Raw genomic sequence first — 19,744 nt, 5'->3', positions numbered from 1 at the left:
TCACAAATACCTGTTCAAAATCACATTAAAATGTCTGGTTGTCCCACTCAAACATAGGTTTCACATATATAGACTAAACTAAATTAAAAAAATCTACATACTGAACCAACCGAACCAACCCAAACTGAACGTACTGTGTGTGTGGTGTGTGTGTATAAAAGCAGCAGATTAATAATGAGAGTAAACATAACATGTTGCAATTTGATGCTGTCTGCTTTGTGCTGATGGCGTATTATTGATACAGAAGCTCTGTGTGTGCATGTGGGAGAGATTACGACATTAAATATAATACTGAACTACACAATATTGCACAAATCCATCACATATTAAAATAAACAGCAGTGCTGATGGCAGCCATTCATTGAGGTGGGAGTCCATGTCGTGTCAAACTCTGATGTCCACACACACACACCCACACACACACACACACACACACACACACCTTAAAAGATACTCCAAAGCTAGTGCCATGTGGTGAATCCTCCAGATGATGCAATTATGTTTGTGCTAATTATGTGTTTCCACACACTTGCGGTGAGGGTGGAAACTGCTTTCAAGCATAACAAAGCCAGTGAATGTTCCACCGTACCTCACTGTAAAGTACTGGGACTCAAACAAGGATGTATGCTACTGAAAACATCCATCCGTTAAGGTATCTATTCATCATTAGATTAAAAAGATACAAAACTGAACAATATTTTATCAACTCCATCACTAATAAAAAAAAATCCCACCACAGAAATTAGGAAACCTAATTTTGAATGTTTTTGAATGCATCTTGAGTCCCCTCCTCTAACTTAAACATGCTGTGGACCCCCAAAAAGTAAAGAAATTTACCAGGGTCACTGAATGCATTTTGAATGCATCTTAGCTGCTCCTCCACAGCTCAAAACACAAGCATTACTCTCACCAGCTATCATGCAATGGAGTTTGTTATTGTTTGTGGAGTGGAGAATTGCTCTCTGACAAAATTATGTCAGAAGTAAGACTGTAAATTAAAGTCTGCCGTGTGGATTTGTGTGAAGCAGTAACACTTTTTACCTCCTTCATAAAGACCACAGTGAGTTTGAAGAAAGCACACGTTGCTGCGGGGCAGGGTGTTAGTCGGGGGTGGGCTGGTGAAGAGAAATATTCAGTACATAATCCCCAGTGACTGTCAAATAGCATTTCTGCTTGAATTATCCATCTCTACTCCAGTCAACATCAACCACTTGAATTTTAGACTAGTAAACCCCTCAAAATATCTCTCCAATGAAATGAAATACCTCTAACTAACAACCCTTTTTGACCCAAACCCGCCAGTAGCATCAGGCTGATAAGACAGCTGCACCTCATCACTTTTACTTATTTATACCTGAGAAAAGGTGGAATATGACAGTGGTCATCTGTCAGAGGTACCCTGCATGGAGGTGTGGTCATTAAAGGTTGAAGCGACACTGTTGCTGGGCAGTCTGGACCACCAGGCTGTCATCCACGATTCCAGGCACAGATCCATTTGCTTTCTTTAAGAGAATAGGATTTTAGTGTGGTGTGCCAGTCCACTACTATAATGTACTGAATAAGCTTTCATTACAGAAAGTCAATGCCAATCAGTAAAGAGGAGCATACATTCAATATTCACATACACACGCACATGCACACACACACTGTAATATCTGGTAGATACTTTGCATCATTCACTCACTTTACTTATGGTGCACTCCTGACAATGCTAGAACACAGTGTATCAACCGTCTAACAGTTGTGTTATAGACTGCTACATTAATCCAAGACAGTCTGCATCTATCGAGTGTTTTATGGATGTTTTAGTGTTAAATATTAAACATCATCACAAAGACAATATTCCTGGTTGTTTACCAGAAGGTTTTTATGACCTTAAAACATGGGCACAGGCATCTACACAGCCTGTGAGGTAGCGGACTTGGGAATGTACTGGTTTGGAACCAATGATTCCGGTCAGAAAATCTGTTTTGAGGACACTTTACTGTCCAAAAGCAGTGTTTACATCCAGAACATGTATGTATAATTATATGACTTGGAATTACATCAGCCAGTTCATAGGTATGGGCCATTAAAGATCAAACATCAAAGGGTATGAAGACTGCACACTCATCTGTCCCTGCTAAGTCATACCACCTCATCAGTCTCTGGCTGCTCTGAAGCCAATGGCAACTGGTGCATCCGTGCACACAGATGGGCTTTCACTGTAAACAGCTGATGAGGTCGACTTAAGCCAATTTTCTTTTTTAAAAATAACTGATTTTGCTCTCAGAAATTTGCTAAATGCTGCCAAGAACATTCAAACTCAATTCTTTTTATCCAAAAGTTTATTTGACCAGCTTTTAGATTTTGCATGTATTTAACAGTTTTTTTTATATTATTATTATTATTATCATCATTACAAAACAGACTGGAGAGACAGACGTGTTGTTCAATAAATATCTATTAAAGGGGCAATCATTCAGTCTTCACCTTCTACCGCTTTATCCTGCACATGAGGGTCACAGGGGCACTGAAAGGCGGGGTATACCCTGGATAGGTCGCCAATCCATCACAGGGCCACATAGAGACAAACAACCATGCACTCTCACACTCACACCTATGGTCAATTAAGTGAGTCCAATTTGCCTAATCCCCAAAATCTGCATGTTTTTGGACTGTGGGAGGAAACCCGGAGAAAACCCATGCAGGCACACATGAGACCATCATGCAGACTCCATGCAGAAAGGCCCTTGTCCCGATGGCATTGTATTATATTAAGCCATAAAATGACCATTATGTGTCATCAGAGTTTAAGGAATTGAAAAATACTGGACTCACCCATGGTGCAGCCAATTTATTCGAAATGTAAATGTTTATTTAAGGCCACAAACTGTTACCTACTCATCGCCACCCATCCAGTAACGCAACTCATAACATTTAACATTAGGGCAGCTATGGGTAGGAAATGTTGAATGTTACCAATCTTTAAAAGGCCTCAATACCCCTCTCAGACAAAATGTGTCGCTCAGAGAAGAAAAACACTGAGAGCGTGCTGTGGTAAAATCCATGCTGTAAGATATAGATGATTGAGAGAGGAAGGAAAGTTGAATACAGGACCTGTGCGGATCATTTTCTTCAAAACAGGAAGGCAAAACAGAAAACTACAGCTTCTCTTTGTGCATGAACACAGTGTAACACTGGGTTCCCAGAAAATCATTCAACGTTTTGAACGAGGACTGCAATAAACATTGTTTTATATGCCAAAGGTCACTGTTGTACATATCTTTCACACACCCCTTTCAGCTGTTTAATGTATAATTAGTTTTTTTTATCAAACTATCAGCCAGAAGAAATAAAAGACACATACAGTCGACCTCTACAAACATCTGTGTGGCAGCAGCCAAAAGCTCTCCTGCAGGCAACCTTGATATTTTAGCTCTAGTCCCTTTGCATGGTTACACTTAAACAAGAGGCTCAACAATCATCATTACATTGGTAAACAAAAGCAGTGAGGCACTTCACTTTTCACTTTTCACTCTCCACAATCAGCTTAGAGAAGATTAAAAGGAAAAGAGAACTGATGTCACTTTTTGCCACCCTGTAACGATGGAGCACAGCTTGTCCTGTGCTCGACACATTTTTGCTTTGTCACTGCTGTGAGCCAGTGTGCGCCCCCCCACCTTCGCCCAAACCAGAAATCAAAAAGCTGATAGCCGACAGGCATGCGCACACATGGATATTGCCCTTATATGCCACTATCAAACATAAATGTCAGAGTTGTTTGCCCATGTGATGCCTTGATAGCGTGTCTCGTGGTATCAGAGACTGCATCAGGCAGCAGTTGAGTACAAAGCACAAGCTAATGACACTGTAAATGTGGAGACTCATTTTCATGAGAGGAGAAATTAAATTTTTATTGTCTGTGGGGAGCATTTGTTAGTGCTTGTGTGTGAAAGGAGAAAGGAACACAAAGGTAGAACTGGTAGAGAGACTGAAAAAGAGACACAGTCTTCATGGACAAGTGTCTGGTTGCCGTGGTTACCACAACCTTTTTTTATAGTAAGAGTCCCTTTCTTTCGAAAGCTTTCAGGAAACAATTTGCAGTTCGTACGCACCAGATTATTTACTTAATCTGACTGCGGGTTTGTCCTAGAGTTGTGCAGATTAGAAACTCGCTACATGATACAGAGGTGACCTCAGAAATATGTGAGCTTGTATGTCTGCTTTTGTGTATCCAGTTATTTGACACACTTAAAGGGAGAAGAACGTGAAGAATGACCTAAATGAGGAGGAAGAGAGCAAGAAAGAAACACATGTGAATAGAAACAGAGGAAGCAAGGACAGGGCAGAATAAAAGATACCAAATCTGAAAAGAAAAACATCATAAGAATATTTTCTAGTGAGTCAATAGGAATTGGTCAAGCTCAAGGATGGCAGAGCAGGACAGCTTTTTTTAAAACTCATTTCTTTCCCCTGCTCTCACTCAGACTTAATATTTCATAAACCACCACATGGGAAAAAAAGTCTGTTCCATTTTAGGCTTATAGCTGCGTTGTGCTGTGAGAGCTGAGGAAACTAGAAAGGTAAGCAGAATGCACCCAAGACACTTCAAATACCAAGTTAAAAAAAACAGGTTTGTTTCAATTTCTGGCATTTATTCCTGAGTCAGAACTCTGTGTTCATGATATATCTTCCTTTGTATCCTAACACACTGACTGGGTCACATTTTGTGCACTTCTTAAAAGGTGTTACTGCTTCGACGTAATGCAGAATGGCGAGTCCCACTCAGCCTCACACATTAGCCTAAAGCACAACCCCAAAAAGCTTTTGGCTGTACTTTCACTCTTGATTGATTTAGCTGGCGGGTATAATAGAATCTGAGGCATGGAAAAATCTTGCCCAATTCAATTAGTTTTCTTTACAGTTCCATTTAGTACAAACAATATATCATGGAAGGAGAAAAATGATATATTGAAACAATAACAGATGTCTTCTCTGCAGTTGGATCACAACAACGGTGATGACGACGAAATCTCACTGCAGCCCTCTTCCTCATGAGAAGACTGACAACGATCCACTGAGGGAGCAGAAGGCCCAGATACTAAATTATACAGACACTGACGCAGAGAAAGATCTGCCAACTCAGCTGCACTTCAGACATAATAAAGAGGGATCATAAATTGTGTAGAAACTATGGCCACGTCTGGTCAAAGAGAAAACCCAGATGATCTATGAGATAACTTGATACTTGCTGTGGAGGAACTGTGAAGGAAATTAACATAAAGCTTTTCCGATATTATTAAGGTCTGTTGTTGCATTAAGTAAAGTATATGTGTACGCAGTGGGTCTCGCTGTACAGCAAATCTGTACAGGGTGTTGTACGGCCAAGTGGGTGGGAGTCACAAATCATTTGAGTATGGAGTCCAAACTGTCTGAACCATTAGAGGTTGATGTGTCTCACCTCACTGGGCAGTGCGTCTCTTAGTCTGTCTGTGTTTTGTGTGCCAGACACTTTCAGGGCGGTCTGTGACTTTATGCTTTACAAGAAACGCAGCTATGATAACTGCAGCTCAGTTAAGATCTTCGTTGCACATGATCGCGTGTCATTGTACACGTGCGTCAAATGAACTTCCAAAGGTCCAGATGATATCTGGGGGCGTGTTCGCATTTCTTAAGGTTTTTAAAAAGTACAAACTGAATGGAGGCAGAGTTTTATAGTCTGCACTTGTCAATAGTCTTCATTTATGTCATAGTTAATATTTATTTAAAGTTGGAAAGAAAATATTCCAATAAAGGCATAGTGTTTGTTCACGCATAATATCAAAACCTCATGAAAACATCACAGTGAGATAATATGAAGGGGACACAATGTAAGTGTTGTGTTCATCAAGTCTTCAAAGGAAAATACAAACTAATCATTTGCTACGTCAGACAATAAGTGTGATAACTTATTTAGTACAAGACAGTTGTTTTAAGTTAAGATAAGGTAATCCTGTAGTAGTCCCACCATGGGGAAACTTGCATTTACCCCATTTGCTATGTAACAAGTTATTCCAGACAAAGGACACAAATAAAAGGTCAGAAGTTAACTTGTAAACCATTTTTTCCATTTACTCCATAGAGAAGGGCCAAACGAAACCATCTGTTAACAATTAAACTCTTGTATGAGAGGTCTTTGCTATTTTTATATTTTAACTTCTTTGTCAATGTAAAACAGTCTTTGTATATGTAGCACAACTTTATATTATCACACTAAACTACTGGTGTTTTTCTTTTGACAGCAAAAACAATCTACAAAGTCCACTCAGACACGGAGCACATCACTGGTCCAGCAGGTCACCTGGCTTGTTTTTTGCTCAGCTAGTGTTCCAAGTGAACACAGTGAGCACAAGCACACAGTGTTATAAATGTTTAATTAACATTTTGGTTTGGAAAAACAGACACTGCATGGGCTGAATTTGTAATGGTCTGCATATTTTTCAAACTCCTATTGATAAACACATTTTACAGTGCGCAAACATGTATTTTTAGTCTCAAATGTGAGTGAAATGATTGCAATGTTGAGCCCTGGCTTTGCTTCAGAAAGGCATATGATGTCAGATGATAATGAAGATGATGATTCTACTCACAGTTAGTCTTTGCCAAAACAACTTGCACAAACTAGTCCAAATCTTTGATTGGGTCATGATCGGCTCTTGTAAAGATAGTCATTTCTCCTTTGTGTCAAAATGAGCAGTGATCCAACGTGCAGAAAATACTACTTGTTATGTCTGTTGTTTGGCCAAAAAATGAAAACGATTGCATGTGTTGTCCCTCAGTGTTTTTTCAGGACCTTGTGTCACCATTAACAATCTGCAAGTTTTAATTTGTCCACTTTCAGCAGCTCCACAGCACCGACAAAACTACTCCACAGATTCCTTGCAAACAAAGTTGTAGCTTCTGAACTATTAGCTCGCTCATAATTAAACTTTATAAAAATGGGAACTTTATTTGAGTACATTTGTCCTTGTAACTCACCAGGTTTAGCTGTATAATTGGCCTTTTTCCATCACTGTGGGAATGTTTAAAAAAAACTGGGTAAGACAGGCCTGTCATTATCATGTGGGAGCGTGACAATCCACATCTACTTTTCATGGCAGTTGCCATGATGGTTGTCAGCAATGACACAAAACGGCTACTTGCGTGTTTCCTTCTCTCTGACCTGGCAGGCATACAGCCAGAAAGGACCACCCTGAAGGATATGTTGTCCACCATTTAATTTTTTGTTCATTACTACTTTTGTTTTACTGCATTTCTTTCTTGTATTTATACATTTGTGCACAGCTTTGGGGCTGGAGGTCCACCATCTCCCAGTAACACAGCTACCACTCAGCACAGGTTGTGCACTGCAACAATGAGTGCACAGTGTGCTCACTCTCAGAACTCTCGTTTTACATGCCTCGCTCCCGATAGCCCTCCTTTCTACTCGCTGCCAATCAACATAATGACAGCTCAGAGTGCAGCGATGCTGAGTAATGATAGCAATAAAGCAGCTTTTCATCTCTGCATGCATGAGAAAGCACTGCTGAGGAAATTTAATTTATTTGTATATAGAGTCAGACTTGGTTATTTAATAACCGCAGCGGTCACGTGTGTTGACCATCCCACTCCCCCCCCATCACTTGCTGATTGGCAGGTGCTCACACACACTGAGAGAGAGAGAAGGGCTTCAATGCATACCTTACACAAACCAGAGTAACACACACACACACACACACACACACACACACAGACACAATGAAGACCAAAAGAAAGGCATGTTGACTTACAAAGCAATTGAGCATGGAGCAGGACACCCTTCCTGCGAAGCTCATGTCGAGGAGAGGCAGGGCTGTGCCAGAGTGACACGCAGCCTGTGGAGCAGCAGCACAACCAGAGCACGAGGAGCCGGCATAACCATTCTTCTCCCAGCCGCAGCCTCTCCACTCCGAACCCCTCTGCCTGCCACCTCCTCTCTTCCCCCCTAGCACCTTTTGCACATTCACCCTTCTCAAGAGGTGCAGTGTAGGACAACAAGCCGGTCCCTGGTCTCACTTAGGATCTCACCCCACCCCCTACCACCATCACCACTCCCAGCAAGAGGAGAATACAGTCCCTGTTGCACTATTGAGGAAGGGATAGTCCAAGGTGAACACAACAGCGGCAGTCCACCTGATCACCTGATCGGCCAAGTTAAAACTGAGGAAAGCAATGAAATGCCTTCTCAACTGCAGCAAGAGGATGGAGGGAAAGTGCGAGAAGAGAAAGCAGGAGAGAAAGGAGGATAGAGGGAACTGCCTGATGCTAAGCTCCACCCTCTGCGTGCGCATCTACCTCTCTCTCACATTCACATGCTCACGCACACATTTCTCCCCGTCTCCCTCTCATCCCTTACTCCTCCCCCTCTCCCTCCCTCCTTGTTCACCCTTCACCGACATCTCCTCATGAATCTGCCCCCCCCCCAGCAGTGAGGTGAAAAAGCCTAGAGACTACCGCCAGTGATGAGACGATGCTCTGATAGCCAAGCACGCAGCAGCTAACCACAGCACACCGAGTAAACACTGTGAGCTCATAGCTGTGTGAAAAGACTACGCTGAACGCAAAACCTCAACCAGAAGCTAAACCAGTCCCACAGATAGAGAGCCGAGAAAGACTTTCATCAAGCAGTTGGACAGTATCCATCGCAACACTGGCTGCAACTGATCTAGTACACAGGGGAAATTACATGGCAGAGGACAGAAGAGGGAGGGTGTCGAGGAGAACGACTCTATGCGGAAATCACAGATGACAGAGCATTCTACACTGACTCCTTCCTCAGTGTCTTTTCGGTACTGACCGACACAAGTGCAGAGCATCTTCACTGCTTTGATGCAGCGCCATCACATACTACAAACCCGGGAAGGTCACTGGATATACAGTATATGCTGTGTACAGCCTCCTGTATACTACACAGATACACACACACAGCCCTTCCCCCTCCTGCCCCCACCTCCTCCTCCTTGGCAGAGTCGTGACAGCCACTCATGGGTATGACCCCACATTATGTAACATGTACTGTATGCCATAGTAAACACAGCAGAGGGTGGCTTTAGAGCACAGCGATATTAAAATGGATTCATTTGGGCCCATTCAGCAGTTTTAACACGGTATATTATTTTATATTAACACTGCTGCGATACATTCACATTTTTATGGCATTGGTAATATCGTGCATGATGATATTGTACATTATTATGCTGCCTGTGACATGCAATGTTATTCCCCTGCTCCTGCCTCTACAGTATTTACAGGCTTTAAAAAATGAAATACATTACTATTTTTACAGATCATAATATTACTACTAGTTAGCTTTTTTATTTTGTTGTATGCATTTGTCATTAATAGATCACCACTATTTATTTTGTGTTCTGCTGTGGAAGCTCTCCACATGAATGAGACAACAATCTCCCAGTAGAAATGACATACTGTGGTTTTAAAGCAGTAGATTGATGCTTGTGTGAAAGTACATATATAGATCAATAGATTCCATTTCTTTTTTGTAACTTGGAAAAAGACTATTTGTAATTAGTATTACAATTTGGAACCAACACGACATCCATCAAAATATAAGCATTCTGTTCTCTACTGTATGTCCCACTTGGATTTTGAACTGAATTTAAAAAACTGAATGGAAGTGAAATGAATTACTCTTATCCCCATCTTTTGAATTTAAACAGGTGGGATAAGATTTAAATCATCGTCCTCATACTATGTTGACACTCTCATCAAACGAATGGTCCCATGCATCTACTGCTATAAAACACACTTCCATAAATCAAGCAGAACCTTACTAAGAATCATTAGGCATGACCTGTGCTCTGCGTAGAAGCTCAGCATCTCTCCCTTCCATCCCATCTTCAGGTTTACCAGAGCATTTTTTTTTTAAACTGAGCATGATCTTTGTGAAAAACACGTCTGTTTTGACATTTATTCCCAGCGTAATCCTCTACCTGAAATTTTGAGTTCTGTCATTCCATTTCTACATCAGGTCAGGTTTATAAATAACTTTCCAGTAGGGCGGCAAATAACGATTATTTCCATAATAATGAATCTGTCAATTATGAGTACTTGATTGGTCCGTAAAATGTCAGAAAATGTTAATCAGTGTTTACCAAACTCAGAAATGATGATGTTCCCAAATGTCATCAGGCAGAAAATACTCACATTTAAGAAGCTGAAAAACCAGACAGCTTGAATGAATTATTGAAAAAAACAACAACATTCAAACTGATTAATTGATTATCAAAATAGGTGATGATAAATTTAGTAATTGATTAATAATGGATTAATCGTTGCAGCCTTACTTTTCGTTTAATACATTTTCATTCATAAAAAACTAAAACGGCATGGATTTTATAGGAATTTAGATAGAAGCAGATGTTTGACTGACCTCTCTGTGTAAAATTCAGACAGTTAAGTAACAAATGTCCCAATGTAACATCTATTACAAGTCAGTAGCGTATCTTTTTTCAAGTTATGGTTAATTTAAGACCTTTAAAAAAAAAGGTGCATAGTGTTATTTTAAATTTCTCCTGTCTGTCTCCACCCAAGCCAGCTGCAAAAGAGAGCACTAGATTTAGCTTCATGTGTTTCATATTTTATTTTAGGAAAGGAGGGCATCGAGTCACCAACAGTGAGTGGCAGACTACACATTAACACGCAGCTACAGAAGTAGGTTATGACTCAAAACATGAGGCATTAAAAAGGCACACGCTTGTGTGCTTTTCTTTTTTCACACAAACCATAATCAGTCTGCAGCATATTATCTCACAGACAGGATCTGGTGTCGAGTCAATATTTAATATAATCCCAACACACACACACACACACACACACACACACACACACACACACACACACACACACACACACACACACACACACACACACACACACACACACACACACACACACACACACACACACACACACACACACACACACACACACACACACACACACACAGGTGACATCATATGGGGCAGTTCATGGCATTACTCTCTTCTCTTCAGAGGATCCCTACACAAGATAGTATTACAGTGCACTGTGGGTACTAAGGGCAGGGTAAAACAACCCTTTTGTCCTCGTTTCCATACTCACATTATCCCACTAACAATATTGCTGCACAAGTGGACAAGGGTATGAACTCAATACTTGTTGTTTTGTTTCAGCATAAAAAAAAAGAGCTGGAGGCTGGGAAACAACAAAACACTACCTTACAAGACTGGATTGAAAGGATCACGTTACCTGTGGAACTAACTGCAGCAGCAATTGCATTACAATTACCCTTAGACGAACGGCAGCTCAGCTGGGGACAGGTACGAGTATTATTTCTGTTGCTGCAGATCAGAGCAGCATCACAAGGACCAAAAAGTAGAGCATCACACCAATTCATGTGACACAAACCCTGAAAAAATGTGTTTGTTAATCCAACATTAACATGAAGACAAAGTTCAGGTCCAGGTTGAGACACAGAGGCTCACTCTCAACAAAAAAAACAAGAAAAAACAGATTTTTGCTACTGATAATAATAATAACTTAAGAATATATTTGTCACGTTATCTCCACGTTAGACAGCCTACGCCTAGAAACTAAAGTTTATAAACCATTCATTCCCTGCAACAAAATCTGCCATTTTCCATCACTGCTGCCTTAAGATTCATGTTGTATTCTTTAGATATCATACACTTAAGCAGGCTTGGCAACAATGTCTTCAGTGAGACCGTGCCTGTGTCTGAGGCTGGTTTCAAGCTTGGGCACAAAGTACATTCAGCACCATGTGTCACTACCTCATTCATCCAGACTTCAAAAGACCAGAACTATCCCTTAATTTCCATGGGTTTTGCTGATCTTCTGCGAGTGTGTCACATGTGCAACAGGCCAACCATCTAACCACACTCAATGACTCACTATATAAAGTGGGGGTGTACTTCAGCGCAGAACTAGTGAAGCCTTACTTTCGTACTATACATGCCTCAGTGGACACATTATTTGTTGATCAGCTTTGCTATTAATTAGGCTCAGAGCTCAACAGTGTCCTACAAAAAGGCTAAGAGCTGGGCATGCAGCCATGGTGGCATTCTGTGGACCCAGCTGACTAGAACCCTGGGACACACCTCCTCTAGTTACACTTCCTATTTATGTCCCATAAAACCTTGTTAGTTTCAAGGGGAAGTTGTGGTGGATTCCCATCTCTCAAGTTTGGAGAAAAGGCGAACAAATGAACTTGAATCAAGCGTATGTGACCTATACAGTGTGTGTGTGTGTGTGTGTATATATATATATGTATATATATATATAGTCATTGCTCATGATTTTTAGTGAATCTGTGAAATATAAATAATCTTTGTCAGCAATAAACCACATGCTTGTCACATATTGAGAGAAATGCAAGACCCAGCATTCCTACACAAACATCTAGATTCCTCAGAAAAGAGAAATGTACATGTAGCAACTTGCGTTAGTACATTTATTCAGACATATACTGCATATAATCTTTGTTTTGCCACAAAAAGTTAAATAGTCATTAGTATCCACTAGAGGGCAATCAGGACGGATCTCTATCAAATACCTAATGTTGGAATTCGAGGTCAAGGAGGTGATTACTCAACACTTTCACCACCCAACAACCAAACAACAGAGAGCAGTACTAGATACACGCTATATCAGACATGTAACATCTGTTCCTGTTACAGAACACTTCTTGAGATAAGCTGTAAACCTCCTAAAACATGGATTGTAGGGAGATGCTAATAAATTAAATAAATAAACTATTCCTCAAATCCCTGTTTCAAGACAGCTATGTCGATGTATGTATTTGCATATCCACCAATCCCAAAAGAACCCACGACACGTCCCAACATGCACCAGGAACATCCAGCAGGAATGGCTCACTGAACCCCCAAGGGTCTTGTCTCTTAGCAGTAAGTAAAACGCTGGGCAGGCACTGTTGTCATTGATCACATTTAACACCGCTTACCTTGATCTATTAAACAATATTATTGTGTCTGCATTTAACCAGCATGTATGGAAATGTGATTAACAAACAATATCACAGAACACTTAGCAAGTGAAGCTGAATTTGTGTGAGACACACACTAAAAGGCAACAAACTTCCAAAACCAAAGAGGGTGCTGAGTCAATCAGAAATTTTTGGTGTAAAAAAAATGAAGTGAAAACTAAAACCCTGTAGTGTGTTCATTTAGACCAGTGGGTCTCAAGTACCACCTAAGAAAATATTGAGCTCTCAAAGTAGCACCATTATCGACCAACGTTAAAATACAGTGGCGTAAATAGAGCGAGCAAAGTCAGCGACAGACTTTTCACAGGAGGCAAATCTTTTCCCAATAAGATCATTTACTCTTTCATCATCTTTCTCTTCCTCCTCGCATACACAGCGAAATTTGATGAAGATGGAGCGAGGGACAAGGAGACTCTAATTATAACTATCTATTTTATAATAATTGTTTTATTTGTTTCCTTTTCTACGCTCTCAAAGTTCCTCAGCTCCACTCCGATCACATACATTGATATAAACAGCAGAACAGTATTTCTGATTTTCACCCAAGTGCCATAAGAGGAAGCTTGTGTACCACCAGTGGTACAGTGGATTGGATGATTACTGACATAAAGGGTCATATTGAATAAACATATACAAACATGCATATGGGATTTATTTGTTAGATTACAGGAAGTAGTAAATGAAGAAATTGAAGAACATGTTGCAACAACTGCTGCTTCAGGCCTGGTAACACTCTTCTGCCATTTCCTGTGTGAGTAAGTCGCAACGTCCCAACTTGCTGTTTCGTCCTCAGTAACCAGTTTAATATGGACCATAATTTTACAGCAGGGTTTTATACACACATACTGGTACAAGTCTCCACCCCGATAGTGTGATTGGCTCACCATGCTGCCAGCCAGTACTGCCGTAGATCCAGGCGCTCCTCTGCAGGTCCCTCCCTCTCCTGCCGTCTGCTGGGCTCTGCTGTGCCAGCTATGGCTCCTGCCAACATAAAAACACAGGACCTTCAGACATGTGTGTGGGTGGCTGGTATGGGGAGTGTGAGTGATTGCGTAACGTGGCAGGGTTTCAAACCTCCTTGGTGTAAAGTACAGCATGCACAATGAACGTTGGCACTAAAATCGTAAAATGTCTAATTGCTGAAGGCACTAAGAGTTGGGCTGAATGATTTGAGGAAAATGACTAACTGAGATTAATGTGATTTGACTTGGGATATACTTTCTTTTTTAAAGTCAAGCCTAAGGTATAGTGTGTTTTAGATTTAAAAACAAAATGGAGCATTACTACATCAGATCCCCGCAAAATATGAACTAATTTAAACGTGTGTTACCTTTACACTGAGTATACTAGCCATAAATATCTACTGTATAATCGCTTTAGAATAAAAGTGGTTTTCATAGCCTTAGAAAATATGTTATATGTGTTCTAGAGCCTTGCTTCAAGAGTGCAAGTTTCATGTACTGAAGCAGAATCTTTACTACGCAAACAAAGATCAACAACATCTGTTGTGGAATGTGAAGGCCACTATAGTTTCCTGACACACCTGGGGAAGGGATGTGTGAGCTGAGCAGTCCTTTGTTCATTAAAATCTGTAGTCTCACCCTGAGATGTCATTCATTCTTGCACACTATACCTTTAAAAGATCTTGAACTGTTTCCAATAAGCGAGTATTACTTTTTTAAATTGGCACAGAAATACTGGAGCGCAATCCAAAATGGAACGCTTAAATTACCGCCTTTGTGATTTGCCACTTCCTTTTCGATTAATTGTGAGTCACTATCCTGTTCATTTTAATAGATCTAGAGGGACGGTGAAAGTGGCTGTCTGGAACAAGAAGTACTCTCCACATATGAGGTCACGTCAACATAAACACACTCCACGCATGCAAGCTGCAGAGAGACGTGCAGACACAAGCATTATCTTTGTTGTCGTGCTGAAAACCTTGGGAGCACGTCGGCTGACCTGACCCGATGGCAGACACTGATCTATGAGAAATGCAAACTCGACATTCCTCAACACTTTATCAGGAGCCAAACAGATAAATGCAAAATGAAAAAGCATCAATGAAAAACACATGCGCAAACTCCAAAACAAGTTGTGAGGCGGCTCCTGCTCTTGTGACAAAACGACATGAATGATTTCCGAGATTCGTTCTAGTCCAGGACGTCTGAATCGAACAATGCATTCACACTGTGGCTGCAGTGCACGTATTAAAAGTCAACAGTTAGACAATGAAACACTAAGCATGAAAGCAAACACTTGATTTTGAATCATGTAAATTTAGTGAGCTGCCTTCCTGTGCATGTACAAGCTCTGTCAGGAGGGAGTGGTGGACTCGGTTAAGGTTTACTACAAATACAGTAACACACACTCACACATGCAGTTAAACTAAACATACAGTCTTCACTTCCTGGTGTTTAGGTCAGACTTTACTGCAATACGTTCCTTACAGGGACTTAAAACTGGGCTCAAAATTGTCACCGTGCACCGCTGTCATCTCACTTCCCCCACTTGTTTTGTTTTCCGACACACCCCCTTTTGCACACAGCTCTGTAAAAAGAAAAAAAAAACTAAACTTATGATATATTATTTCTAATGAAGCCTTTACTTACCTCCAACAATTGCTGATTCACACTTTCTGCCCAAGTGTCCCTACTTTTTGAGCTTGAACGAAAGTGCAATGCATTTCAAAGTAGTGGTAGTGTCGTCTCCTAAACACATACTAGTTGTAAACCAGAGCATGACAAACCTCCCTCCCTCCCTCTCTCTCTCTCTGGCTCCGTCTCTATTGCTTACTCTTTCACCCTCCCACTGTCCAAGTGCCAGGCTTCTCAAAATGAAAGGGGCCATACTACAGGGCTCAGTCATTTCACGTACCTACAACCATTGTCCACTCATGACTCTTTTTTTTTTTTTAAATCAAAAGGAGGGACATTAATCGCTAAGCAGTCTAATGAAAAAACTCAACAACAAAGTTACTCTCAAAGCAACGAGTCACCAAAAATAGCGCCACAGTTTATCTGAACAAAAATAGTGCACTATAAAAACGAATGTAGTTAGATGTGAGGGAACACAAATGTATTTTGAATAGCATTTATTCAGCAAAGACACACATTTATGAGGGGGACAATTAAATTGAACGAAGTGAATTGACTTTTAAACATTTTAAAAAGTCTCCAGTGACCAGGCATGTCTAAAGAATGTGTTAGGGTAGCCTTTTAAATTTGGCACAAACATTCTCTTGGATTCAAGGATTAACTGATTGCATTTTGGTGGCCAACAGTCACATGCCAAGGTCAAAAATATTTTTTTGCCTTGTAAACACAATATCTCACGAATACCATGAGGGAATTCTCTCAAATTTTGCCACGAACTTTCACTTGACCTAAAGACGAACTATAATGAATGTGTCATAAGGTCTCAAGAGAACCCACTCAAATTTTGCACACATGTTCTCTTGGACTCAGGGATGATCTCTTTAGATTTGGGTGGCCAAAACACCAGGTCAGATTTGCCCCACAGAACACATTTCTGGTCTCATTAAACTCTACATCTATTAAACTGTATACTTTAAGGCTTACATCTAATTAGGGTTACACTGATTAATCTATTATTAATCACTTACTCAATCACAAATCATCACTATTCTGATAACCAATCTGAGTGTTTCTTTAATAATTAAAACAAGCCCTATGATTTTTGTAGGTAGATAATTTGATGACAAAAAAATTCTTAATAATATGAGGTGCATCTATTACAATTAAGAGCTTTCATCAATGTATCTCGAAGCCACTCTCCTGCACACAACAATTTGTGGATCAGAGGTCTCAAACTCTTGGTTTATGGGCCACATGCCACTGTTGTCAAGGTACTTTTTCTATCACTTGACTGCCAAAAATTGTCCTGTGTAATATTCAAATAGCATTTTATACACAGAAAAAAAATTACTTTCTCTGTAACTTCAATGTAAATATCGCCTAGTTTCTTTACTCCATATACAGTAACAAACAACTCCTGATCTTTCACTTCCTCCTGAGTGAAAGATAAAGAAACTACTGTAGGTTTACACACTGCAAAACTCTTGTTATATTGCCCCTGAATCAAATTATCTCACGATAATTACTGGTATTGTTTTATTGCCCGGGCCTATCTAAATAGGTCATCTTCCACAGAGTCCAACATGTTGCACCTCTTTGTTTCTACAGACAACAAAATGGACAAACCAAACACAGGCTCTAATGATGACTGGTTTCATTTTCTGTCACCTGACAGCCACTGTAGATCTTCTATACCGAGGAACTGTGAGGTGAAGCCACTCCACTAAATCCTTCACACTTGTCTTTTAAAGCTGCATTAGGTGGTGATGTGGCCATTAGGGGGTGGAATAAGTTAGCAACCAGCCATCTTACTGGCTTATATATTTGTGACGGCTTATTTAACAAGTGCTTCTATAACTGAATTGCCCGCAGTTCTAGGCTGAGGAGAAAAGTAACACTGCAGTACACAAAAGTTGTGTGGAGCTCTGGTGTAGTTCAATACCGTAAGTTCAATTAGTGCACTTTATTAAAAACCACCCAAGTTTTCAAAAAAACTTTCGTTAAACTTTGTCTAAAAGTAAAATCAATAATTTATGCCTCCCTTTCAGCAAATTACAAGACAACATGTGCTATAATTCCACCATTTGGGGACATTTAATCTAGAAGAAGAAAACAAGACTCTAATCCAAAACACTGATCACAGCTGTGCCGTGACATTTTCTTTGCAGCTGACACCGGTTTATAGGAAATGACTGAGAAAAAAACAAAACAAAGGCCACAGCATCTGGAAACCGAAAATGAAATTCCACACACAATAAGGTGTGTTTCAGTGTATTAAAATGAGTTGAGAGAAAATATTCTATTAATACTAGGTACCTATACCACACCCTACTCTATTGTATTGTTATGCATGCTTAAGCATGTCAGATCTTGTCTTCACAGATAATGTTGTTGTGAATGCTGTGTTCTGCACATAACACGTGTTCATGAAAAAGGTTAACGGCTCTCAATTTTAAATGCTAAATGCTCCATATTCATAAGTCTCTAGTCTTGACGACCACACTGCACTTTATACTAGTATACTATCATTTTTTTCTTCGTCTTCAATCTGCAAACTCAGTGCATCTACATGCAGCTTGTTTTCACACAGTATTCACACTCTGCCAGCACAACCATCAGCGGCAATATGGAGTTTAGTGTCTTGCCCAAGGAACCCAGCATGTGGACTGTCAGTATTAGTAAGAGGTAGGAATGTGCGGAAAAAAAAATATCATAATGTTTTTCAAAATTTCAATGGTTTCACGATGTACAGCATGATATTGTGCTGCAGTGCAAGTGGTCAAGTGAAAGAGGGAGCGGGAGAGTTGAGAGTCCGTGTGTGTCCTGTGTCGTATTGAGTAAGGGGTCAGCTATCCATGCTAATGGATAGTGTGGTGCAGCAGTGAAAATCGTAACCCCTTGAACAGGGTTTTGCTGTGCCATGTTCCGTTTTTGATATACCAGTCTTGCAGTATGAACCGGTATACTGCCCAGCACTATGTTCCCATAAACTTAAACACATCAATCTCTCATCAAGAACCAGCCAGAGACATAGACACTTGAAGACATGGCAGCCAAACAAGGCAGCTTTGGAGAGTTAGCAGTTCATGGAATTCAGTTTTCAGATGAAAAGGCTGTTTAACATTGATATAAAGTGGCTGGCATACTCTTAAGATACTGTAGACTTAAAGGTGCAGTGTGTAAGAATTAGTGAGAAAGAGCAAAAAAAACAGATATCCTCCTATATCAGCTATATCATGGAACTACAATGGCCTTTACATACCAGAAAGAATGTAAACACATTCATTACCTTCTCTAATCTCATACTAGCTCTGCCATCTCCTCCTTTTCTTCATTGGTTTATGCATCAAATGTATGTGGGTAAGACCATATGCCTACGCTTGCATAGTCAGCTTTCGCTTTAACATTAGAAATGCATGTTTGGGTTGCTAACATGGTAGTAACGTGGCGGATCAATATGGCAGCCTCCATGATGCAAGGCCCCTTGCCCAAGTGTTTTAAAGAAATGAAACCCTTCTTACGCACTAAACATTTAAGCAGGTGTTCTTCCTTGTTTCCTCACTGGCAGATATGTTTTCTATGACAGCGAGTATCCATGTCTCAAACTGCTTTTCAGTCTGACACATGTAGTGTGCTGGTGCTGCATTTGGCAAAGTTGCTACATACAACCACACTGCACTATCACTTAAAGATCACTCTAGAGGGTGTAATATGAACTGTGGATATTAGCATTCAACAGGAACACACACTAAATTCCCAGTCAATGGAGATTTAACCACTTCCTTTTCTCAGACTATAAAATAAATTTCCAATCCAGCACGTGATTAAAGGTAATTTGCCTCTGACCAAAACAAAGGGGAAAACCCGACCACGACGATTAACACATTTCCAGCATCCCCGCCTACAGTTGACTGTTGTAAGGTGTGAACAACAGGCGCTGTTTGACTCCTGACAACACAACAGGTGATCACTAGTGACCACACTGGAGAAGTTTATGGTGAAAGTGAAAGTGAATGACAGCCGCAAACACAGACTGGTCCTGTGATAGGTGGGCGACTGGCTCACAAACCGAAAGTGTGTTTGCGTG

General features: G+C 40.4%; 1 protein-coding gene across 1 annotated transcript in view; it reads right to left on the bottom strand.

The window, feature by feature from the left end:
- mtmr4 (myotubularin related protein 4) overlaps positions 1 to 15,572 on the bottom strand; it is a 39,766-nt gene extending 24,194 nt beyond the window's left edge. The window contains exons 1-2 of the mRNA XM_044042839.1: positions 15,511 to 15,572; positions 13,945 to 14,041 (exon numbers count right to left, since the gene is read on the bottom strand). Coding sequence (XP_043898774.1) covers positions 13,945 to 14,041; positions 15,511 to 15,557 — 144 coding nt within the window. The 5' untranslated portion in view covers positions 15,558 to 15,572. The remainder of the gene's footprint in view (positions 1 to 13,944; positions 14,042 to 15,510) is intronic.
- Between the last annotated feature and the right edge of the window lie 4,172 nt (positions 15,573 to 19,744).

This window comes from Solea senegalensis, linkage group LG13 (assembly GCF_019176455.1).
Source record: "Solea senegalensis isolate Sse05_10M linkage group LG13, IFAPA_SoseM_1, whole genome shotgun sequence".
Lineage (NCBI taxonomy): Eukaryota > Metazoa > Chordata > Actinopteri > Pleuronectiformes > Soleidae > Solea > Solea senegalensis.
This window is presented reverse-complemented; position numbering and strand designations above follow the sequence as displayed.